Source organism: Adiantum capillus-veneris, chromosome 27 (assembly GCF_014529385.1).
Source record: "Adiantum capillus-veneris isolate H3 chromosome 27, ASM1452938v2, whole genome shotgun sequence".
Lineage (NCBI taxonomy): Eukaryota > Viridiplantae > Streptophyta > Polypodiopsida > Polypodiales > Pteridaceae > Adiantum > Adiantum capillus-veneris.
In genome coordinates this window covers 105221950-105248853 of record NC_140957.1, presented here as the reverse complement: position 1 = coordinate 105248853, position 26904 = coordinate 105221950, and the positions used below count along the sequence as shown (strand labels likewise).

The following is a 26904-nucleotide window of genomic DNA, read 5'->3' as shown; positions in this document are numbered from 1 at the left end:
TCGAGAATTCAAATTCTTTAGGCGACTAATGAAGTCTCTCACTGATTCACCTTCTTCTCGTTGGGCTTTCTGGAGCTGAGAGGCTACACCCCAAAGTACTCCCTCTCGTATGTGCTCTTTCAAGAACAATCTCCTAAGAGTAGAGTAGATATTTTTCTCTTCTACTCTTAAGGTTCTATACCAATCTCCAGCCTTTCCACTTAGGGTCAAACTCAAAGCCTTACACTTATGTAGCTCATTGTGCTCTTCCAAGGAATCGCACACATGTTCAAAGACTTCCATATGCTTTCTAGAATCTCCGTCTCCACTGAATTTCTGTGTGAGCTTAGCTACTTGAACTGCCTTGCTCCTAGGCTCTCTATCAGGTGCACTACGCATGTTTTCCGCAATAGAGCGACCAATAGTTTGAGCAAATGCTGCCAAATCTCCTATTTGAGCAGGTATAATGGGTGTATGGGCTCCTGGAACCACATGTGAGATGGGAGTTTGCCTTGGCCTTGGCATACACGCGGCTCTTGGGTCCCATATTTCGTATGGTGGTGTACCAGACGGTGATCCAAAGTTTACAAGCGTGGCCCTAGGCATAGGGGGTGTCTGATATGGCATGTTATTATTAAATGGCATGGCTCCACTTGTATAAGAGCTTGGATAATGCCATTGTGGATTGTAAGCTCTTGGAATAATCGGAGGTGTAGGAGCTACATGAGGCTAAGGTATGACAGGTGCACATGATTGATACATACATGTAGGTATAGTTGGGGGCACTGTGCTACTAGGCATCGGTGCAGTATTAACGAATGAACTCCATGGTGTACTTCTTGTCATGCTCACCACTGGGATATGCATGGTAGCCGTAGTGTCATTAAGAGAAAGCTGAGCTAGATCTGGGAAGGTAAAGCTGCCACTTGTGGGCTCAGATTGTACCCTGGCTCCTGGCGAAACAACATATGGAGGATCACTGGGGCTCACTGAGGGAGTCTCCAATTGTGATAGGGTTGGTTGGTTGGCCTTTCCCGTATCCAAGAATCTCATTAGGCCTGTTGAAGGTATGTTGATCCTTGTGTTCTGTCTTTCTAACTCGACAATCCTATGGAGGCATCACAGACTTTCTGTTGTTGCTCATCTATGCTAGTAGCACCCGATGTGGATTCTAGAACATTTAACCAACCCACATGATAGGTGTGTCCTGTGTACCGATCAGTTAAAGCTTCTTCTTGTAGGTCATACTCCCAATTTTCATTTAAGAATATCCCATCTAGGCCTGGCGTGCTGGAGGTTTCCCTCGAAGTGGAAGCATTATTGCTCCCCATCGCTTGCCCCTCCGTGACTGCTACCTTGGGAGCACTCGGTTGCTCGGCTGGCATGATTGTTGTCATAGGAGCCTTTGCTTTCAGGGCTCGACTTTGTTCTAGCCTTCGTAGGTTCTCAATTTCCCTCTCCCTTGTTGCTTGCATATAGCGTTCGATCTCTTGTACTTCGGCAAGACTCCTACCATCGGGTAGTAGAACCTCAGAGGGAGATAGTCCTAAAGGATCAAGAGGTGCAGTGGATGGAACATTCACATGCACACTCTCAAGAAGCATAGGGTCTATTTTAGACATGAATGACGAATTTACTTCCCCACTTCCTCCATTTATTTCATTAACCGCATGTTCGGAGCGAGTAGCTCTACTAAGGGTCTCTTTTAAGCGGCTAAACACGCTGGACCCGGGCCGTGGGCCCATGGCATGCATGTCTTGACTTGAACTATCAGGGTTTGGTGTAGGATACCCTGCCATGACTTCGTAGTCAGAGGAAGAATCACTAGACACGATATGAGGATCTTGGGTCGCGCTACCTTGAGTCCCGGCCAAAGGTCCAGAACCTAGGGTGGAGGAATAATGGGTGCCCACGTAAATGGAGGCACTACCAATATACTCGTGCTCTAACACTCGTCCAGAGCATAGGTTCATATGACTTGGATCCCCTAGAAGTGTCAGTGAGTGCCCGTGAAGGCTGCTCACCTAGTATTTTTTGGTGTTTTGCAACCCAAGTCTTTTCTCAAAAAAAAATTATTATTATTTTTTGGTCCTTTTTTTTTAATAGGCGACGACCGCGCGCATTTTAGGTGACCCTTTCTTGGCCACACACACTGTCAACACCTACCTAACCTCTCTATCAACAGCTCACAGCTCACTACCTTATCTACTTACTAACTAATTTGTTAACCACTCTGCTAACTGCTTACTAACAGTGAGCTAACTGTCCCCCTACTTCCTCTCTCACTACCTTACTGTGCAAAGACTGTGTGCAAGTAAACCTTAACAGAAAACTGTGTACAGACTGTGTGCAAACAGAAATTGCTAACTGTCTACCTACTTACTCATTCACTGCGAACAAGCTAACAACTACTACTTGTGTAAAGACTGTGTGCAAACAGAAAACACAAGATTATGCAGAAATCACAGAACTTGCAGACAATACAGAAATTAACAACTTACAAAAAAATAACTCATTCCTCTTCCTCTTCCTCTTCCTCTTCTTTCCTACTACAACAACTCATAGAAGAAGCACAAAGTGCCTCTTGGGCTTAGTGCAGGGCGATTCCCCGGCAGCGGCGCCAAAAATGTGTGCTCCTTGCCGCACTGTCAAAGCAAGGGACTTGCCTAACACTGTGTGCAAGCCACAGACGGCTCCAAGCACACAACTAGCTTAACTAGTAAGCTCAAAAGAGGGCAATGGTGTGTCACTCACCGCTCTATGCTCCTGCCGTGGAGGATTCCTCGCCGCGAAGAAGAAGGAGACGCCACTACGTCGCGCTCAACCACTTCACCGCCATCGTGCCGCCGCAATGCTCGATCACACACACACTCTCTCTCTCTCTCTCTCAAGTACACACACACACACACACACACACACACACACACACACTAGTACACAAGAAGATGGAGCAAGAACACCTTTCTTGCATTGCACAAATGAGAGAATCAGTGAATTTTAGGTTTAGTTGGCTTTTATATGAGCTCACCCCATTCACACTTGGGCGCCCATGCTTAGCCAACTAATCCCTTGAATGTCCCAATTAGAGTGCGCCTCTCATCGGCGATCACTCTTACCCTTTTCCTATTGGACCGACAAGCCCGGTACCTAACTCTACCAAATAAATAATACAATGTCCACCGTAGGTTACAACGTCCGTCTCATAGGTGATAGGGTGTCCGTGAGCCGTGAGGGTTAACATTTAAAAATGGGAAGTTAGTGTCATCTAGCTTCTCAATGTTGAACACAAAGTTCTCTATGATGATGAAGCCATCACTCAACGAGGAACAAAAGTGATAGATTTGTTGAACTAAACAAGGTGATAGAAAACCTGGGAAAAAACTCAATAGAGTCTCCCCTGCAAACCGACCTCTGTGTCCAAAAAATGTGTGTTCATTGACTAAAATGCTCATAAAAGTGGCTACAGTGGCAAGATAAAATCTCAAAAATTGTCATTGCAAGTGTCTCCAACTCTATAATGATGTCTTTTATGAACTTAACATTGTCAAACTCATATGCATAAAGATGATAGAAATTCCAACAATGGTCGGCAAATGTACACCAATACAGCACTAACCATACAAACATTCATCCTATGTCGATGGCAAAACTATAGGGGTGTCAGGGGAACACTCTAGTACATGTATCACTAAAAGAATATCAACATTCAAGAATCCCCTAGCTCAATAAAACCTTACCAACACGACCCTCAACAATAGGCTTTGCATGATAATTTTTGTAAATACATAAACCACAACTTTTATGTAAATGTTGCATTGGTTTCCCACAAAATCTTACATCAAATATGCATGTATGAAAAAGATTGCAGAAAGAGTCTATTGTGAAGACCTCTAGGCACAATATACAGAAGAATCTACAAAAGTAGACCACCTTGTTGTTTGAGGTAGATTAACTCTTAAATTGTGCCAAAGTTGTAAAGACTTCCTTCCACAAAGTTATAGAGCACAAAAATTGGTCAAGAATCACAAGAACCGTCCTGAAAAGTTGATTCTAGCTAGGAGAAATTTGATTTGCAAAAATTTGTAGCGTGTCCTACACGACCTACATGTAGTCTGAGCAACGTAGCTCAAAATCAATGAGAATTCTGAGAAAACTTTCCTTTTCAAAGTTGTAAATCACAAAAAATCAATTAGGACTAGTGAAATTTTTTCTGAACGACCACCTTTTGATAGAAAAAAATGTGTTGAACTTTTTGTAGTGTTTTTGCTTGCTTTCCTGCCAAGCTCCAATGGTGCTCTACAATCCTCAAGCTCTGATACTAGTTGAATTCCATGAGCGAGAGCGTGTGCATGTGTGTGAAGCAATGAAGAAGATGAGACACAACTTGTGGACTCCTATCACAGTCGTGATTAGGGTTATGAGTCCTTATTGTTAATGAATGGTCAATGTAAGTTCGCAATTAATGTTCGGACACCCAACACTTAGGCGTGGCACACTGGGCTTTACCACCTCAACAATCTCCTATAGGGACCTTCACATTTTCACGTGCACCATAAAGATCAGTTGGAAGCATATGAGCATCTCAAATTTGTCAACAATGGTCAACATCAATAGGCCACTTTCCCTTTTGGTGCAAAATTTTTTCCATTAGGTTTACTTTTTATCCATGGTTCACAAGTCCTAAGACCGTCTCTTCAATGTCCCCAAGATTCACAATAGTCTCTATGGTTGCTCTAGTTTATTGGTCCTCAAAAAGCGGCTCCTAGACATGACGTCCTCATCCTCATCATCATTGAACTAAACAGGTCTTACCTCAGGTGTAAATAGACTTAAAACCACCATATCTTTTGACTCTTCATCTTCACATTGTTCTTCATAATCATCCAAAATCAGCTCAGTATGAAATTGTCTCTATACTAAATCACGTTCCTACTCACTCGGTATCTAGCATTCCTCTTGATGATGTCAATAATTTCTTCATGAAACTCACTTGTTTGCAATTCCCAAGGTGTCACCCAATGTGAGCTCCACCTTAATGAGGATACGCTTCTCAAAAATCTTCGTCAAATTTATAGCCAAATCAATGTTGGATTTTAAATATAAGAAGTTCCTCTAGGATTATCTTCATTCTTGTCTTTTGGTGCCTCTTCTATAACCACTTCAAGAGCAGACTGGGGAGCAGGCTCATGTTCTTTCTTAATATTGGACCTCATAGACCTCCTTGACGATCTTGCATTGTCTTTATCCCTTTTTCTCTTCTCATCCACTATAGCTTCATTAGCTTGGGATTTAGCAATAAATGCATTTACAAAACAAGAGTCCACTAGATCAAACCACCCTATAGTTTCCCAAATGCGATTTCCTACTTGGAGTAGCTTCTCATGATAGACCTTGCCGGATTTTATTGTTTTCAAATCATGTGGCCATAATTGCCCTTCGCTTTGACACTTTCGTCATCTTCCTTACCATATACATGCAATACATATGTAGCTTCTTCAACAAGAGCAACATTATACTACATCTCCTCTCTTCCAAAATTGAAGCAAAGAGGCCCCCCAATTCTCCTGATATGGATCTTCCTGCCCTTCCAAATAACAACAATTTTCTCATAAGCTTCATTAAAATCTTCACAATGTTTACATTCATGATCCAAATTGTCACACCACATGCATTGATTAGGAGTACATTGCATGTGCGATGATGTAGAACCTTTTGCACTTAAACCTTCATGTTTCATAACTTTTAGATTCAAACTTGTATACCTTTTATCAAATCATCAAGAACTAGCTCCTCCAGTTTAGGCTTTGTAGGGGTTAACTTCTCCTTTATTTCTTCTTCAATTGTGTCCATGTAATCAACCATAATTAGCTTATCCGCCTTCAAAAGCCATTTTCCAATCAAACATTAGACCTAACTCAACCCCTCACTCACCTATTGGATACTCAAGTAGTTGCATCAAGCTCTTTTGAAGCCGTGGATCGGTAGCTTGGACAAATAGCTCTACCCATTCTAGCTTCATCATTCGTTGCTCTACTATAGACAGTTGTCGAATTTCTTCTCAAACTCTCATAGCAATTCTCGTGGAGATAATTCCTTATTTCTCTTATGCACCCACTTCATAGAACTCTATTTGGTTACCCTTTGAGAATCTTGAAGGAAATACTCCTTTTGCAAAGCCTTCTTGAAATCCTATCGATTTTCAGCTTACGCATCACATATCTCTCCAATGCAAGCCCCAAGCTCAGGCACTAGACCCTTCAACTACATCATGGTTGTCAATTCTATTATCCTCCATAGGTTGCTCAAAAATGCTGCAAAATTTTGAGATATCACGGCTACCAAAGCATTGCAATTTATCCATTTGCCACCTGTCGAGATTTTTGAATCCGCTCATACAAGTGGAATTGTTGTTGTGTGGCTCCTTGTTGTTGCCTACTACATAGATGCCTCTTACAAAGTAGAAATCTCTCAAATGAAAGCTTCCTAGCTCAGCTCGATTCACGTCATGTTCACCAAAGATTTTGATGTATGAGTTGTTCGAGAGGTGAGTTTAGCTATGAACTAGGCCTCTAGGCTGCAAGAAAAGAGAGGGAGAAAATGCACGACACAAGAACTTTGCACAGTTCACACTTTGGAACCAAAAACCATATTGCTATATGAATTTAGAAATCGATTGCAAAAATTAGCTGTAAACAACGCACTGTGTTCCCCTTTACTTCTTTGTGATCGAGAGCAGAAGAGAGAGAAGTACAAAAGAGAGAACGAGAGAAGGTGTACTCTTCTTCTTCGTGTTCCTTGCCCTTTACCCTTGCTTCAATAATTTCTGTAACTTCTTTGTCTTCCCTTGCTCCTCTAGTTCTTTCAAAATACGCACACCCCCAAGTAAATAGGGATATTGAGTCAAGAGCTTTCACATCAACCTCATAATCCCTTCATCTGGATTATCATTTTTCAATTAATTTGAGTAGCCCAAACTCTCTTAATCTTTTCTTGAGAACTTTTTGTGTGACCTCCTCATCACACAAATTGATTTGGCCACTTACCTAGCTTGGATATTCTATCTTGGATAAGAGGGTGTGAGGCCTCCACACTATCTCGCACAGGCAGCTTCAAATGGGATCTACGGTTGAGGTGATTGAGACCGTAAGATGCACATTTGTAAATTCGGGGAGAAAAGTAAATTCGGGGCAGTCCGCACCCCACGTCTTGAACCCGCGACCTCCCCAAGGCGAGCCATGTGCACTAACCACTACGCCCGCATGCGTTCGTTGAAATATAGGAGATTCGAGTATCTCATATTGTAAATGTGGGCCAATTAGTAAATTCGGGGTAAATTTTTAAATTCGGGCAGACTAGTAAATTCAGGGCGATTGTCAAATCTGACGGTCCACGATTGGCACGCCCCACATTTTCCTCCTCCACCATTGATCCCATTTGACCATGCCCGTGTGACATAGTGATTTAGGGGTGTCTAGTAAAATTGCGCACACTTTTTTTTTAGTTTCTAATACTTGGCCTTTAGTGCCACTTCTCTCTGACAACCAACCCCTTTGGAGGTTGGATTGGGTGCACAAGAAGATTTAGAAATTTTCTCATGTGGAAAAACAGTCTGTCAGTGTTTTTCATACAATGCATAACAACATGAGCTTCTGCTCGAGAGGCACCGCATACCTAGCTAGGTACGATTGGGGGCAGACGACCACCGGGGCCGGCGGTTCCCTGCCCCCAATCATACCTAGATAGGTATGCGGTGCCTCCCTCACAAAGCTCATGATGTTGAGGTAAGTCACAATGTGGGAATTATTGTGAGAATTTGTCCAAAACTTCTTGTGGTGGCTTATTGCCTTATTGAAATGAGCTTTTTGTGGCCATTTGGCTTTGGGTCACCTCTCCCGGAGACAAAATATTGGGTGAGCAACCTTTGATAGGAGAGGCTTTTCAACAACATAGAGCCATTATTAAACACTTATCTCTAGTGCTTGTTCCCACAAGTGGATCCAAGCATTCCACTAACAAAGGCTATTCACACACCACAAAGGGTATTTTGAAGCATTGTCTATCCATGCACATATTGCTTTAAGAACCCGCAAAAAACTAAAATTTATATCAGAGTCTAGATTTATGGGAATCATCTTTTGATCATGAGGTTGTAAAGAGTATATACTTTTTTGTGGGGACAAGCTCCAACATTAAAACTCCTATAGTTGAACAATAGGAGGAACAAAAATACAAAAGTTTAACCGTGGTGGTTCCACACCTCGCAAACCAATCTTAGAAGCTACCCCATTGAAAGGAATGTGATTTATACTTAAGGCACCAATAGAAGAGGAACTTGGATCTGAATCCAATATAAGGCTCACCAAAACCATCAATGCACAACATGCTGTGCAAAATATGAGCAAACCTTAGAAATTATCGTGTCATTGCACTCTCATCGTATCCATGTTCACCTTATGGATCAGTACACAAATGCTTATCATGGTAGTGAAGTGTTAGAAAAGAACTTTAAGGCTAGCCTTGTGAAAAAACAAGCAACACAATCAAGCTCACCACCAAGCACTAACATTGCATCTTCACCAAATAGCACAAGGAAATGTTATGAGTGTAGCCATTATGAACGATGTATGTTAGAGAGTATCCCTCATGGCATGTCCTAGAGTCCAAAGGTATTGCTAGGCATGTGAGGCGAGTTTGCCAACATGCAACCCATAAGTCAACCCCACATGCCTATCATACTCTCATATAAGGAGCCTCTATGTCATTATGAATCCCTCGATTCATTATTCACCCTAAGGCCACTCTAACCTTTCAAGAGTGCATTGTTGCCCATAACAGCAGTCTTGGTGCATTGGGCGTTTTGAGGTTAGTGTTTTTAACTAAAAGAGATCATACAAATAAGAATTGGGGTATCATTTTGTAAGATTAAAAGAGGGAGTTTTGGAATCAGACCATCTAGAGATCACTTTGAGAATGAGTGAAGTATCATAGGCTGTTTGGGGGTGAATGCTCATGGAAGGGAGAGAATTGAGCATACTCTCCAAGCATTTGTACCCACATATTAGAGAAAGCTTTCAGAAGCAATTTATGCGTAACCACTTGGAGGATGTCTTGCACCTTTCTCTTGTTCAAGCCAAGTGATAATTTGCTCAGATTATTTCAAAGAGAGATTCTCATCATGGGTGAAAAGTCCGGCGCATGGTGTGTAACTGGGTGTAACTAAGGTCTCCTAGTGGCACATTTTCTCTCTCCAAATTCCCACTTTTGTAGGACTTGCTAAGATGCCTTGTCAGAAAGTGTTATCAGAAAATGTTTCCCTTTGTATCCTCACGAGAGAGAGAGAGAGAGAGAGAGAGAGAGAGATATATGCTTCACATTGGGCATAAATATTCGAGCTTTTTGGAATGGAAAACACAAAAAGCTCCAAATATGTCAGACTAATCAGTGAAAAAACCCGAATAGCTCCAATATTCTAATCTCATGTTACCTGTGAAGCATCTCTCTCTCTCTCTCTCTCTCTCTCTCTCTCTCTCTCTCTCTGTGTGGCACGCACGCACACACACACAAGTTGCTTATAGAAAGCCAATGCTCATGTATGATTTTTTCTCTGACTTTATTGCATCTCAACTACAATGCCAGCCTCTCGAGCTAGACCTGTATGTATACAAAGGCAGTGGGCAGGTTCCAATGATGAGAAGCCACATCCTTGGATATTATTTGTGCCTTCATCCCTCTTTAGATGCAAGTGGGAAATAATCCTCCAATGAATAATTTTGATCTTTGTCCATCACAAATCCTATTGTGCATCAATTTTAAGACTTTTTTTGTGTGTGTGTCCTCATGGATATGGCTAAGAGGGCGAAAGGGCAGCGCGAACATAAAGTGCAAGTGGTTCCCAAACCAACGCTCAAATCCTCATTGAAGGTGCTGTCTACAAACCGGACATATGACATGCTTTGCTAACCATCTGTCTACACATTGAAGATGAAAGGTATGCTTGCATCCAGGCAATGTCCGCGCCATATCCCCTTGCTCTAATTCCTGTTTCAAATTAACATAAACATGCAACCATAACCACAAGTTTCAATGCAGATCAATCAAATTCCGTATGCTAACGATGTTGTAACCATGATCAATGACAGCTCTTATGGCATCTCGAATTGCTTGCAATCATAAGTTACACAAACAACCCGTCGAATGTGAAATGTGTTTAATGAATACTCCACACTGCATACTACTAAAAGCTTGCTTAGCCTTTCTCAGGAGACAGTTACTAAACACACAAACAACCCCTTGAATGTGAAATGTGTTTAATGTATACTCCACACTGCAAACTACTACAAAAACAGCAGTTTACCTGCAAGCATATAGCACAACACAGAATGTCTCCACAAGCATCTCTTCTGTTTGTCTGTGTGATGATGTGCTTTGGAAGATTCCGCAGCACTTCTTCCGAAGCTCCCTTCACTCTACCCTCTGATGGCATAAACATGTCATACAACTCCTCGTAGCTCAACTCAGTGAAGTTCAACTGCATGAAGTTAATCACATTACACCTCTCATTAAAAGTCAGCTTTACACACTCTCTCTCTCTCTCTCTCTCTCTCTCTCTCTCTCTCTCTCTCTCTCTCTCTCTCTCTCTCTCTCTCTCTCTCTCTCTCTCTCTCTCTCTCTCTCTCTCTCTCTCTCTATATATATATATATATATATAATTGTTATATGCTGATAATATTGTGTTGATCTCCGACTCTCCGGAGGGGATGCAACGTCACTTGGATGCTTTCCATAGGTTTGCCCATGAAAGTGGTTTGTCTGTCAACCTTGGTAAAACAAAGGTCATGGTATTTAATACCACCCCACAGTGGATCAGGAGGTCAGCGCCCGCATTCACATACAGCCAGGAGACAGTGGAGTATACAGATGCTTACACTTACCTTGGAGTGGTTTTTAGTGGACCAGCATTTTCATTGAGGAGAGCAGCAGAGAGTAGATTGACCAGAGCCCATGCGGCATTGGGTAGATTGGAGAGGATGTGTTCACAGGTTCAGTTTCAGGAGCCTCACACGAAGCTCTGGCTCTTGACACTCTGGTGGCTTCTGCATTGCTCTATGGAGCTGAGATATGGGGGCCTTCATTGGATCATCACGGGAGGACAGGTTGCACTGATGGCTAGGGGGACATGGAGAAGCCTCTGGTCTCTATGATCTCGCGGCTCATTAGAGCCAAGGCTTCAGTACCACGTGCCATTATCCGAGCAGAGCTAGCTGCCCCCCCCCCACTAGTGGTTGAGGCGCTCACCAGATCTGTCTCCTTCATACACCGCATGTGGGAACTTCCCAAAGACAAATACGCCTACCTTGCACTTGAGTCCTCTCCACAGTTAGCCATGCAGGGAGATACAGCATGTTGGTATGGGGAGATGACATCATGGTTTCAGGTGCATGGGTTCAGCATAGACAGATTGCCCCCCTTTCAATACTCACTGGATGCACCCTCTCTGACTCTTACACAGTGCGAGATCACCAGGCTCATCCGCCAGGACCTGACTCAGCTAGACACCAGGAGGACATGGATACAGCCAGCTTTCTTTGTAGACACCCACTTGTCTCATGGGATACGATGTGCTATTGGCCAGATAAGCATATCTTCACACCAGGTGCAGATCGAGACTGGGAGATACAGCGGAGTACCAGCAGAGGCCAGGACATGCCCCCTGCGTGACATGCCTGTTCAAACTTTAAAAACTCACTTAGTTAATGAAAACAATGCTACACAAACACATTCCAGGCGTCCCCGGGTTCAGGACACGACACAGATGCAATGCAGACACAGACTCCTCGTGGGAAAGCATCTGCCCTCCCGCGAATGTTCCTGCTTTTCGTAAAAAGCTTCATTAAACCCATCTTTATTCTTGTGCTTGCGTTCTTACGCGTATTTTCTTACTCAGTTCGGATTTCCTCCTTAGCCTACGGGATGCCCCCTAACTGATGCACCCGTCACCCATCATGTGACGCATCAGGGGCACTCGTAACCCGGCCCTTTCCACCGAACTTACGGAAACTCCTTCGCGATGTTTATCGTCACCCATCAAATGACACATTAGAGTTGTCCGTTCTTGATGGCAGTTCCTGTAGCTACAATCTTTTAACAGTTCCTAGTGCACACAATAAAATATCCTAAAAAAAGAGATTAATCGTTAAAAATAAGAAAATAGTCCAATTAGCAAAAGGAGGGGGGGGAAGGGGCTATGCTTGTCATCCTCTCCTATATAAACCTCACCCTCTCCCTTGGGCCTCAAGGCTCAAGCTCCATCTCTCCCTCACTCTCAAGCTCTCAACCTCACCCTCTCCCTCAAACTCTCTAACCCTCTCCCTCAAGGCTCTCTCTCCCTCTCCCTCTCCCTCGTTCCTCAAGGCTCAAGCTCCATCTCTCCCTCACTCTAAATCTCTCAACCTCACCCTCTCCCACTCTCTCAAACTCTCTCGCTCTCCCTCGGGCCGTCTACCCCACATGGCATGGCAAGCCAGATGTAAACCGCAAAAGAATTACAAGAGTAAATTTCTCACATCCAGTCTCGTAGAAGACATACGGAAATGGTTCTCTAGATGGAATGTGGGAGACCATGTGGACATGCACATAGAGGAAGGCATTGAACATGAGCATGGGCTGAATTTTGAGAGAAGCATACTTGAAGCCCTACACACTAGATGGAGTACAACAGTACACAGGTCCAAATTTGAATACTACGGCAAACACATCAATACACAATATTGGGAGACCTACAAGACTGGGGACACCCAAATGCATATCAGGACACCTATGTCCCACCGGGCAAGACGGGCCATTACTTTGATGCGGACGCGATCACACATGCTCAAGATTGAAACGGGAGGGTGGCTGAATATTAAGGAAAATAGAAGGACATGCACACAATGCAATTTAAACAAAGTGGAAAGCGAGGCCCATGTCACCATCGAGTGCCCAGCATACGCACACATCCGTGCTAATTTCCCATTGCTATTGCAAGGAGATGTCACCTTTGAGGAGCTTCTCTCTCGGACATACCCCTCCCCAGTAGCTTTAGGCATCTACTTTGCCAAAGTATTGGATCATCACACAACACTAACACACAAGAAAGCTACTAGCCCACTACCCCCTCTACACACATGAGGGGAGCCTCTTGTAGATTTTATTTTTTTTGTGGTCCCATGGGTCATTTTGGCCCCCCGAGGATGTAAATACAACATCATCATCTCTCTCTCTCTCTCTCTCTCTCTCTCTCTCTCATGACCTGTGGAGCAAGCTTCTGCATCAAGTGAACGTGGACCCTTGGGTCCTAAGAAGAAGAAGAAGGATGAAACATTATGATGGGACAAAGTGCATTCTCGAATGTTGGGAAAGGCCGGAGGTGCATGTGCATGGAAGTGCAAACTATGCGGCATCGAAAGGCAATCTAGCACAACTAAAGTTCGCGCTCACCTCCTTGAGCTAGAGGGACAACAAGTATCAATATGTAAGGAGGTGAATGATAAGTTGTTGAAGGTATTTGAAGCCAAGAATGTCGTCATCAAAGCCAAAAAACTAGAATAATAAGCAGCCAAGCCGAAGCGCCCCACAGTCGACCCAAACAACTTGTCTTTTCCTTTTCTACCCCTTCTTCATCCGTTAGAGGTAATAGTAATGCAGCGGCTGCGGAGTTAGGGGCAATATCATTTCGATCGGCATTCACAATGCCTAATACTACTACCGTCTCTACTCCCAAACCTCACCAACGCATTCTACATACCACTTGGGATCCAAAAAGGAAGAAGGATGTGGATGCAAGTGTTGCACACTTCTTCTATCATGATCACATTCCTTTCATAAAGACTCGATAAGACTTAAGTCTATCTTCTCATTGCTCAATGATCAATCCTCTCATACTAAAGAGTATTTTAGGATTTAGAAAAAATGACCGGTTTAGGTCTAAATTCTAATACCTATGTGTTACAACTTACCTCTTATGTGTGATTGGAGAGTATGGGGCATGCTATGTGCCACCCTCTTCAGAGGCCCTCCATGCTACTCTACTCGATAGAGAGAAGGCCGTTGCAGAGATGGAAACACTTAACATGAAGAGGCAATGGACGAAGTATGGAGTGACCCTCATTGCAGATGGATGGAGCCACACTAAGAGGGGATCCATTCATGGCGTCGTTGCCTACTCCAAAGGGGAGATGTAATTTTCCCACTCCCATGCTGCTACGAAAACAGAAAAATTAGCCAATGTCCTTACGGGAAAGTGGGCCTCCTGTAATAGACTTGGACACTCCAAGTCAAAGATCTAGTTCAATACACACGAGAGGAATTAAAAGAGTTGAACAAAACTGAGAAAGAGAGATGACACGGCATGGCAGAGTTCCGTGACCAGAAGTACTGGCCCCAACGACCGGTGCCCCTTCTCGGTATGTCTTTATGATTAAGCTTCAACAAGTACAATGTCAAAGGGTCCTCTCTCTTCCAAGAGCTTCAAAGCTAATCTGCCGGAAAAGAGGCCCTGGCAATTCTTATAAAGGCCCTTGGCCATCCAAAAGCAGTATACATGAAAATCAACTCTAAAAGCATCTTGTCCTAAAAGCTAGCGCCAACAGCCACCAGCACAAATCGCGGAAATCCATACAGTTGCCGCGTCATCAATCCTCTATGCAATTTTGGATGCTTGCATTATTTTGAACGGTTTTTATGCCCCTCGGCCAGGGTATCATAAGTTGGAACAACTTGATAAATTAGTTCCTCTTTTCTTTTATAACTTGGACCAGTCGAAAAGGTTCCATAAGTTGGTGAAACTTCTTCGACTGCCTCCCTAGAGTTTCCTAGTCCCTTCTGTCCACGCTCTGTTCTTCAGACCATGCCACATCATCACTTTGGGACATACCCCCTCTTGAAAGAATTGTAATCGCCCTCCATTACGACTGCAAAAATAGACATAGGACAAAAACTAGTTTAGCAGACACTGACTTTAAGTATCGACGTACTAGACCACATATCCAGCACTTGGATGAAGATGACATTCATTGAACATTCACATCACTAACCCCGTCAAATTTTAGATGAGAATCATCATTATTGTAACTTATTTAGCAATCACACCCAGACCTCGTTGATCTCTGATGGATGTCTTGATTGACTAAATCTCGTTACTATCATATCCACATCACCCCTCAAGTGAACATGACAGAAATGCTACAGTCATTTCGTCTTTCAAACATGCACTAAGACCTACACAAGAGAGAGCACATGTAACAGATTCATTTTAGGAATTCCCATTTCTTTACATAAAGTCATTCCGCAGAATATATTAGCACTCATCTTGAGCAAAGTTCAAGATTCACATCCACTGCACCTTACAAATCTAGACTTGGGGTGTCTAAGTTTGTTACACCATGTCTCGTGTGTCATGCATCTCTTTCAGTTCAGTTGTTTCGAAGCATCTAAAGTCTGTTAAGTCTGTTCTTTTACGTTGGCACGTGGTGCCCCTCCCGTTACGGTGGTATCAGAGCTTCATGTGTGTGCTTTTCTTAAAGCGTACCGGTGCTACAAGAGCAGACAGAGCAAGTCGTCAAAGAATTTGTCCCTATCCCAGACTTACTAGCTACACCCACCCTTAGTCCATCACGCATCGGGCACGCTCCCATCTTCATCACTCTGTCTTACAAGGCATAAGCCATAGAAGACCCAAGACCACTTACAAGAAAAGGAGGAGATAAAGAAGGAGTTCGTCTCGACGAACCCCACGCATTGACACGAGCGGATCTTTCGGGCCATTGTTTTTTTCAAAAGCAGTGCCATGAAGTGGTGGACGTCTATAGCTACCAAGCCACACACTCCAAGGACTTGGCAAGCTTTCAAGAAGAAATTTACCCAAAGTTACATGCCTTCTCACATCTTCCTTCGGGGTGCAGCTTATGGCAGAGGGGGGTATCGTGAAATGCTTGCCACGGAAACCCTAGCAGATTACAACTTGCAGTCTTTGGACATCTTTCAACAGGTGTCTCCTCTCGAGCTGATAACCTTGGAGGTCTAGTGTGATTGCTAACTATCACCGCTACACGAACACTGTCTGTCCAAGAGCTTATGGCCCATGCTGTGGCTGGCTACAAATTTCGGGAAGAAACCTAAACCTAATTTTTGGTGCACATCTCAGAATAGAAAGGCAGTCGTCTTTTCGAGCTCGACTGACATCGAGAATGCTTTTGCAGTTTCATTTAGCAGTTGTTTGAATTTTGTTTGCGAAATTGTTTGGTGATCCTATTTGGAATTTGTTTGAAATGGATGGTATATGTTTTAAACACGTCCTGGTGCCGATTTGAATTTTCTAACTCTACTGTTGATACTGCTTTCAATGATTAATGATTTGAAATAATGAGAAATGTTGTTTTGTTATGTTTGAACCTCGGAACGACACAGACGGGATGTCTAGGGAGCATTTTGTTGTATGCTTGAAAACCTCAGAATGATGCAGATGGGGTGTCTAGGAAGTGTTCCGTTGTACGCTATAAAAACCTCCGAACGATGCAGATGGGATGTCTGGAGAGCGTTTGGTTGTATGCTTGAAACCTCCAAGCGACGCAGGCTGCGGTCTGGGGAGCGTTTGGTTGTATCAATCCTCTGAGGTCATGGCTTGAACATTTTTAGGTTATTGCTTTCTAGGTTATTTGCAGAGGGGGGGGGGGGGGGGGGGGGGGGGGGGGGGGGGGGTGTGACAAGGTAGTCGTTGATTCCGGCAAGGCATCGGACGGAAACACAGAGATAACTGCAAACTTCACACCTTTAACCTTCAAACACTTGAATGAAAGAGAGAGAAGACGACATGACTCGGCAGAGTTCCGAGCCAAGACGTGTTGGCCCCAAAGACTGGCAAGACTGGCGCCCCTTTCTATCAAAGGTGGCAGTGGAAGATGCAACAAAGACAAGAATTGGCTCGTGATCCGATGGACACCTCAACTATGATCTAGAACATAATCAAGGACGATTACTCTTTTTTTTAAAAGGGGGAATGTATGTCACACAAAGTGACGATGTGGCAACCAAGGACCCGACGAGAGAGAGAGAGAGAGAGAGAGAGAGAGAGAGAGAGAGAGAGAGAGAGAGAGAGAGAGAGAGAGAGAGAGAGAGAGAGAGAGAGAGCTTTCATAACATCTTCTAGAGGCCGAAGTCGGTCTATGAGACAACCATATACATGTATGTATCCTCTAGATATCCAAAAAGGATAAAAGTTCTAAAAATAAAAAATGATACAAACTGCTAGAGGTGGCTACGATAATCTCATCAGAGGTGGGGTGAGTACATGTGCATGTATAAGGAGGGGATTAAGCTCTATCTCTAGTGGATGTGAAACTATATGCTCAGAAGGTACAACCATGATATGCTCAAAATTAACATCTTCGTCCGCACTGAACTTCAAACGACACACTTGATCTGCACTAGATCTATCTAATATTACATCCAAGGCCACATTGACCTCTTCACAGATGTCTCTTGGGATTGTTCCAATGATCTTGAAACTTCTGATCTCATGGGTATGTGCACACTGCGCGCGTGCGCCTGTGTGTGTGTGTGAAGAAAAAATTATGATAACCTTTCTATCACCCAAGCATGCTAGATTTGGTATTCCAATTCACTTTAGAATAATATAGCTTGAGTTCAAGACTTGTCATGTCGTTCTTGAGATTGTTCCTATAATGTAAAACTTCTCTTCTCTTCTTCTTTTCCCTCTCCTTGAAATGCATTAGAATCATCATCACCGCTCTAGTGAATCCCGAGACAAAATGCTGCAGTCAACTGTTGTTCTTCTCATTAAGTCCCTAGTCAGTATATTGTCGGTCTCAATACCCTACTACGAATATGCTAAAAAGCCATTCCCACATGACTTATATTCACAATTTTGTCAACTTGTTTACAAGAAGTGGAGTGACTCCACACTATGCAGCAGCCACTGCACCAAACTCCACAACTGAACAACCGATCTGAGATCTACTATGAGAGCTCCACACACATGGTCTTAAAGACAAGATTTCTAAATCGAGGGATATATGTCAAATCATCGCCCTCCATCCTAACTACCTGGGATCCAAGGGGCTCACCCCTAGAGCACATCCGGTAGTCTTTCTCTTATCCTATCAAATCAAGTGGCTCACTACTTAAACCATCTTTCAGACTGATCACCTTTCATGATCCTTTCAAAAGAATCTATCTTGATTCTATAGTTTCATTTTCACTGACAGATGTTCGTTATCGATCCTTAACTAATACTTGCTCAAAAAGCTCTTACAAACAGTGCAACTTTACCAACTTTCTATGAACCAAAAGTCTTGATTCTTTTCAAAAATTGTCTTTCTAAAAGAAGATTACGAAGGAAAGAAATTGTGTAAATCTCTAGAAACATATCCTTGCAGACATTTATTCAGCTCGTGCCTTGCCCTTCTTTGCTTTCCTCTATAGATGCTTGCCCATTCTATCGATCCAATGGAGAACACTTCGCACAACGAAGTAATAATACTCAATCTAATGACAACACATCATGGCACTAGAAGGTGCCCATATCTCTATTCTAGCAGATGTGCTCAAGAACGTTGCATCAAAAAGGACCCTGAAGCACAGCAGAAACAGTCAATCAAAAGGATTGCTGCAATTCTATGTCGCACACAGAGATTCTTTAGTAGAGTTTGAGATTTTCGGGGAGAACCAATGGTGGATACTTTCCAGCACGCACAGAAAGTTTCCTTCTTCTTGATCGAGCTAACAAAACATGAACCATGGGCGCCGAGAACATCGTATGCTCGACTGAGAACTGACGTGCTCTGCTAAAGTTCCTACTTCCTTCTGGAAGGCTAAGACATCCTTACAGCTCCAAACTAGAAAGGTTAATTGTTAAAGAACAGCACGCATACTGACCTGCCACCGTTGTGTTGAAGAAACAGCTGGCACCAGAAAGTCTTGAACAAATCTTCCACTGATAATGTCTTCGACAAAATCGCTCTGCCAAAAGAGGCCATGACAAGCACATAATTCTCTCAACTAGCAGATAATAGGTACGCATGCAAGGAGCAGGTAAAATGGGAGAGACCTTACCAAAGATGGTGTTGAGCTTGGGCCAGAGCGCTCGGAGTGCCAGTAAGCTCTTGAGGCTTCTAGGACTTCAACTGAGAGGACTGCTCCTGCCACAGCACCTAAGCCTGCTCCTCTAAGAAGTCCACTTTGCGCCGCGCGGCCAGCTAAGCCCCCTGTGATCGCACCTGTGAAGGCGCCGACTGCCATGTATGTACAAACTAACGTAAGCTGGGAACACAAAGCATGCAGAAGAGTTATGATCAATGGCAATTCTCTTTCAATCATCAAAGACCATTTTGATTGTGATGGCATTTCCCTCTTGGTCACAAATAAATTGTGAAGCTGCCACAAATTCAGTAAGCTACCATTAAACTCTTTATTAAGCATCCACGCTCATACAGAAGAGTCGTGATCAATTGCAATTGGTTTTCAATCATCAAAGACCATTTTTTATTGCGATGCTATTTATATCTTGTTCACAACTAAATTTTGAAGCTGTTAGTAAGCCACCATCCACACTTATGCACAGGAGTAAGCATCAAATGTCCTGCAAGTGAATATAACAATCTAATGCATGCACAATGACATAAGTATGTATCAAATTTTCTGCAAGTGAATGTAATCTGATGCATGCACAATGACACTCCCTCGCACATGCAAACATGGTTGCCTTCAGAATGAATCCCACAATTACTCTAGAAATTGGAAGCTCGGTATGTGCCAATGAAGGAAAACTTGCATAAGGGAAGCAGGAAAGTCGATCGTACCCAAAGCAAAGGCACTAGTCAAGGCACAAGACAGCATATTTGCTACCATCCTTGGCAGGTTACAGATGGAGAGGGAAGTGGTGTATTGCTGGAGAAGCCACGGAAATCCAGGGCGCGCGGTGCAGCACATGGCGCAAGTGCTACAAGACCCTTCATTCTGAAAAGTGCAGGCATTGCACACCCACGTTTCCTCTTCCTCCTCCTGTTCCGCCATGTACAAGAAGAAATCCTATGTTGCAAGGATTACTCCACACAGAGATGTGAAATCGTAAACGCTCTATACACACATGAGGGTCAAGAAGATGTGAGGGAGAGAGGTTCAAGGAAAGAAACATACAGAGAAAGAATCGGAGAAACAAAGAGAGAAAATTCAGGAGAATACAAAGAATGTGGGAAGAGAGTGCACGAGTGATGTTTCAACGCATGGCTTGGTTTCACTTTCTGCTGGTGGCGACTCTGGCGAGTTGTAGGCGGGTCAAATGAGGGAAGGTGAACCGAGCGTGCGTGCGTGTGCGTGTGCGCGTGTGTGTGTGTGTGTGTGTGTGAGAGAGAGAGAGAGAGGGACACGAAGTGGGTCTAAACTCTAGAGAGAGAAAACTTTGTGGGGGGTTGTGTGCTCTATATATCGCAGCTTGTCCTCGGCCATGGTCGTTGGCGGGGCGCCCTTCACATGCTGCGTCTTCTCCGCCATTCTAAGGGCTAAGAGCGCCCCCCCATAGGGCCGGCTATGTGGAGAGCCTTCCAAGTACCAGGGCCTCTTACCCATGCCCATCTCGGTGCTGCGGATCGTCTAAATGCTACAGTCCCAACACACAGCAGCCTCAAGCCGGTTGAAGACTCTGGCAGTGAGGGTAAAGGGGCCAAGTTAAGGACACTTAGGAGAGGGGATGGATTTCAACCACTGTGTTGCACCTTTTGCAGCTTGGGAGGCCGCATTCGAGAGCTGAGCGCAAGGACAATTGGGGATAGAATGTTGCATCACAAATGGTGGGGTGCGCAATACGCACGACGTCAAACAAAAATTTATGTGTGTAACAAAAATGGTGGTGAAAAAGGAGCCAATGAGGGTGAAATTTAAGCCATTGTGCCAACGCGGCTCGAACTCACGATGTAACGGTCAAGATATAATTCTCTCAGGCGCTAACCAACCTAACACCGGCTTCAGTCTATCCTAGTTTTAGAGAAAATCTGATTTATCAAAAGGGGTCAACAAGTCCTAGGATAGGAACCCGGATTTTAATTGGCCCCTTTGCTCTAGCCTCGAGGCGCCTCAAGAGACTGCTTCTTTCACAAAACTGCAAAGCCAACCTATAGGTATGTCATGCTTTCATTAAGGGCCCTCTAGAATCACTTCATAGGGGGGGTGGGGGGGGGTGGCTCTAATTTTCATCTACAGCCCTATCTGTATCATTGGCACAATGAAACCAATCATATTCAAAACCAAGAGATTGCACTTCACTATTCACCCCTCTGAATCAACATCATCAAGTTCATGGTCATTCTCCCATATTGTGAGCCCTGTGTCACAGAAACCTGTCAAAGAAGGAGTCTGCACCCCCTCTGAATCATCATCAACACACTCAAGATCAGTATTCCACTTCGGTAGCTCGGCGTCACAACAACTTGTCAATGAAGGAGTCTGCACCCCCTCTAAATCAACATTTTGCAGATCTTCAAACCCATACTATCGCTTAACCAAGTCCTCAGAATCTGGTATATCCAAATTTGGCAAATCCGGTATACCCAAATCCATGGTCCTATTGCTCTCAATTGTAGCCTTGCTTTGACTTATAGCATATGTATCATCAATCAACCTCATGGTAGAATCTGTACCAGTATCATCAATCAACTCTACGGTAGAATCTATACCAGAAAATTTTTGCTCTAATTCTGAGTTAGTAGCAAAAGTATCAATTGTAATCGAATCTTCATGCATGTCTACTTGAATATGGTTGCACTCATTCACCTGCACAATTTCTTCTTGAGTTTTAGCCACTTCATTGTTTTGATTCCCTGATCTCTTTTCCTCCTGTACTGCATGTATATGTTCTTTGCAAAATTCACCATGTGTAGTTTGAGGCTGTAGAGCCTCACCCTCAAAGACTTCTACTTCATGCACGACATCTGCAAAATCCATCTTTTCATACACATCTTTAACTATATCTTCATTATTAGCTTGTAAGAAGGTAGCATCTTGTACAATACACCAATCAATCACAACTTCTAATTTCGATCGTACTTGCCCTCGAATATCTGCGTAGTTTGGTAGAGTTGTACTCTGTTCTTGATAGCTTGCATAATTCTCATAACTTACTTGTACAATAGCTTCTTTGCAGTATTCACAGTCATTGTTGCAGGCTTTGATAACCTCTTACTGCTCAAAATATCTGACCATTAACTCTTCTGGTATCCCTCTGAACTTGGTTTCTAGCTCATAGCACTCTAGGTAGCCCTGTGGATCATAACCATCAAAGACTCACCTCTCATCATATACAACATCTAAAGCTGCATCCAAAGCTTCATCCATTTGATTTTTCTTCTTTACGGTCTCCATTTCAAGTAGAGATCCTTGAACCAATTGAAACATCTCTAAAAATCTGGAACTGTTGACTTATCATCAAAACCGTTTGCACTTAACTCTGCAATCATCTTCATCATCTGCTCTAAATTCTCCATCTGTACCTCCCACCCTGGCTCGTTTTGCGTCGGGTTCAACAAAGTTATTGGGGGATATGTGTTCGAAACATGAGACGGACAAGCGTCGGGCCTCTGCTTGTGGGAGGTGTGAAAGAGAGAGAACAACAGATACTACAAGATCTAGTAATCACCGTGATCATAAATTAATTGAATAATGCTGTGAGTTCATCTTAATCCTTTGCCAAGTGTTGGAATTAGGGTTGCAGCGAAACACACACAGCTTGGAGAAGACGAAGGAAGCTCAAGGCACACAATAGAGAGTGTATTACTAGTGTGCAATGGAAAGATGGATAGCCCTAGAGTGATGGGCGTATATACAATGCTCAGGGGAAAAAACCTCCTAAAGAGGGAAAAAATGCCCCGGCGGTCCTAGTGTGTTCACACACATCACTACCACAGGTATATGGTAACAAATCCCCCCTGGAGTGATGCGGTGAACGAGAGCTGGCACATGAGTAAAGGGAAGTGCCAGGCCCTAAGGTCATGATCAGTCCACAAAGGGGAGGAATCCCAAAGCTTTGCAGAAAGCTTCAAGCTTCTCACGAGACAATGCCTTTGTGAAAAGATATGCAAGGTTGTCCTGTGTTGGCACATAAGCCAAGCTGATCTCTCCTGTTGAGAGCCTCTCCCTGACATAGTGGTAATGCACCTCAATGTGCTTTGTACGAGCATGAAAAACTGGGTTCCTCGCAACTGTCAATGCGCTCTGACTGTCAATGTAGATAGTGTTGGCAGTGTCCTGTCCAACACCCAAATCAGCCATAAGGCGTCTGAGCCATACACACTCAACCGTAGCTGTGAAGACTGCCGTGTACTTAGCCTCACAACTCGAAGTGGCCACAGTAGGTTGCTTCTTTCTCAACCATGATATACATGAACTGCCAAGCATGAAACAAAAACCACTTGTGGACACTCTCGTGTCAAAACAACCAGCCCAATCGGAGTCCGAAAAAGCATGTAAGTATGGCGGCAATGATCCCCCCTTGGGATAAAACAAGCCAAGATGTAAAGTGCCACTAAGGTAGCGGAAAATCCTCTTGAAAGCCCGCCAATTCTTAGACCCTGGGCTATGCATGAATCTGCTGACCTGTGAGACTGCAAACTGAATATCTGGCCTCGTGTTTCATACATAAATGAGGCAGCCAACAGCAGTTTGATAAAGAGTGACATCAGCAGGATCGCTAGCATCATGTAGACTCAACTTCAAACCTATTTCCATGGGAGTGGCAATAGGTTTGCAATCCTCAAGTCCAAACATACATAGCAATGTCTCTATGTAACTTTTCTGACACAAGGCAATACCACCATGACATTGCTTAAACTGTAAACCCAAGTAATGATGCAACGGCCCCAAATCTTTCATCTTGAAAGTAGCATTCAAATCAGCCTTAAATTCAGCAATATGTTTCTCATTTGGTCCAGTGATCAGCAAATCATCAACATAAAGAACCACAATGAGAAGTACATCACCCTCACGCTTTACATACAATGTGCTTTCTGTTGGACTGTTACAAAAGCCTTGTTTGACCAAATGAGTGTCAGCTTTCTCATACCAAGCACGAGGAGATTGCTTCAACCCATACAAAGCCTTGTTACATTAGCACACTTTGTCCTCTTGTCCTTTTATGATAAAACCGGGAGGTTGCGTTACATAAACTTCCTCAAATATGTCACCATTTAAGAAAGCAGTAACAATGTCTGATTGATGTACATCCCAACCGAAATGAGCTGCCAATGCACATAGAAAACGCACAGTAGTCATACGAAAAGTGGGAGCAAAACTCTCTTCATAATCTATGCCTTTTTGCTATGCATAACCCTCTGCAACAAGTCGAGCCTTATGGCGATCGATCTCACCATCCGGCTTGCGTTTCAACTTGTAAACCCACTTCGTACCAATGGCCTTTTTGCCAAGAGGCAAATCACATAAAGACCATGTGTCATTTTCTATAAGTGCATCATATTCTGATTGCATGGCAGCCATCCAATTTTTTGAATTCTTTGCTTCATCAAAAGACAGAGGCTCCTCAACATCGCGTAAACTAGACACAGCCAAAGCATAACAATCTGATGCATAAGATGCATGGCGAGAGCCTGAACGAGTACGACTAGACAAAGGTGCATCCAGTTTACTGTCACGCAAAGTGTGCACCAACCATTTTGGCATACCTCTAGCCTGCTCATTTTCAGCCCTTTCCTCATCAAGTACATCATGTACATCTGCATCAGTAATAGGCTGATTTGTAACATTTTCAAAAACCCCCATAGGCTGTACATTTGCCTCATTGGAAATTACATTCGTATTTCCACCACTGAAAAGAGGCAATAAAGTGTCATAAGTGTCCTGTGAGCTTACATTACTGTCTCTAGTACATGACAGCAAGGGCTGAACATAATCTTCCACAAACACTACATCCCGTGAAACCAGAATACGTTTTGTTTGCGGATGATACAACCTGTAACCTTTGCTTTCAGCACTATAACCAACAAAAATACATTTGAAAACCTTATCATCCAATTTTCTGCACTGTGTTTGTGGCACCAAAGCATATGCCAAATAGCCAAAAACGCGCATGTGCTCAATAGAAGGTTTTCTATCATGCCATGCTTCATATGGAGTAATAGACTGCAAAGCTTTTGTAGGACACCTGTTAAGTACATAAGTGGCACACATGATGGCCTCAAGACAAAAAGAATGCGGCAAAGCTTGACTTTTGACCATACATCGTGCCATTTCCGTAAGTGACCTGTTTTTCCTCTCAGCAACACCATTTTGCTGAGGTGTATAAGGCACTGTACATTGGTGTTTTATCCCACGACTAGCCAGAAATGCATTAAATTCATGAGACATATACTCCCCCCCTCGATCGGAACGGAGGGTGCCCATTGTACATTTCGAGACATTCTCAGCCATAGCCAAAAATTGTTTGAAGCACATAAAAACTTCGGACTTCGCTTTAAGCGGAAATACCCATGCATGCCTGAAGTAATCATCAATGAAAGTCACGAAGTACAGGTAATTACCCAAGGACGGAGTTTGCATGGGCCCACAAACATCACTATGCACAAGCTGCAACCTGCATGTGGCCCGAACTGAACCATCCTTTGGAAACTTAGAACGTTGCATCTTACCAAAAATACAGCCTTCACAAACATGTTTGACAGGTGCTTCAAGAGGCGGCAAAGAAGCAACCATATCAGATTTCTGCAAACGCAGCAAACTCGCAAAATTTAGATGACCAAAACGTGCATGCCAAAGTTTTGCATCTGAAATAGCCCTTGAATCTGCAACAGCATTTGCAAAATTTTGTCCACACTTGTCATACAAAGTGAGCTTATACAGCCCATGGCACAAAAGGCCAGATGGAACAATTTCATCACCAAAATTGAGATCATGAACTGTATATCTGTCATCCACAAATTTGACTACAAGTCCAAGTCTAGCAAGTGCGGATACAGACAAGAGATTCTTCTTGATCCCAGGTACATAAAGTGCATCAACAAGTGTGAAAGAACTGCCATTAGCAGCAATAAGCACAATCTTTCCAACTCCCTACACTGGATAAGAGGCATTGTTGGCACAAGTGACAGAATTCCCATGAGGGACAGACTCGAGAGAGGTAAACAATTCACGATGTGAGGTAATGTGCTTTGTAGTACCACTGTCGAAATACCACACATGTGAATCTGTAGCAACTGACAAGCATGCATCATGGACAGCAGGATTGTAAGTGCACTCTGCGCTAAAAGCCCATTCTGCATCAACATCAGCCTTACAGTCTCCTTTCACAGAAGACGCAACAATGGATGCATTTGTAGTGGAACCAGGACCCTCTTTCTTCTTAGCCTCTTTGGCCTTTAACTTAGGACACGACTTGATCAAGTGATCATTAGATTTACAATAATGGCAACACATCTTCTTTTTGCCCTTATCACCAGAATTTCCAGATGAATTGCTGCCAGCAGAAGCATTAGGAACAGAATTTTTGCCACTCGCAGCAGAACCATAAGAAGTGGATGCATTACGGTTACCACCCTTTCTTTGAGAAGTAATAAAAGCCTGTTCAACTGCACGCTGCCTAGTTCTGTTTTTTCTAGAAAGTGACTCTTGCAACAGCAATGTGCATAATGCATCAAACTTGACAACTTCAGGATTTCCTTGGGTCATCAGTCTCCAAGTACTAGCAAAAGTCTGGTAGGAATCTGGTAAGGCATCAAGGGCAATCTGCACAAGGGAACTGTTTGAAATGACTTCACTTGCAGAAATAAGTTGCTCATTGATATCCTTGACACTAGCAAGGAAAGTGTCCATAGCATCTTCCTCATGCATAATCTTCGACTCCAGCTCTTTACGCAGCAAAGCAATTTTAGCCTC

At 43.4% G+C, this 26904-nt stretch overlaps 1 protein-coding gene across 1 annotated transcript; it reads right to left on the bottom strand.

Annotated features, from left to right (window-relative positions):
• Nucleotides 1–9565: 9565 nt before the first annotated feature.
• Nucleotides 9566–20585, bottom strand: LOC147422496 (NEP1-interacting protein-like 2). The gene is made up of 5 exons (XM_086502641.1): nt 19833–20585; nt 19087–19265; nt 18910–18993; nt 10334–10507; nt 9566–10017 (listed from the first exon to the last, which is right to left on the bottom strand). Exons 1-5 carry the CDS (start codon nt 20044–20046, stop codon nt 9892–9894), a joined length of 777 nt encoding a protein of 258 aa, XP_086358767.1. The 5' UTR covers nt 20047–20585; the 3' UTR covers nt 9566–9891.
• Nucleotides 20586–26904: the final 6319 nt, after the last annotated feature.

Excerpts from the sequence above, each read along its gene's own strand:
- LOC147422496 (XM_086502641.1), bottom strand. The coding sequence starts at position 20,046 with ATGGCGGAACAGGAGGAGGAAGAGGAAACGTGGGTGTGCAATGCCTGC. Across the intron at positions 19,266-19,832 it reads GACTAGTGCCTTTGCTTTGG|TCGGCGCCTTCACAGGTGCG; the intron begins GTACGATCGACT and ends CATACATGGCAG. Across the intron at positions 10,018-10,333 it reads GTTGTGCTATATGCTTGCAG|GAATTAGAGCAAGGGGATAT; the intron begins GTAAACTGCTGT and ends AATTTGAAACAG.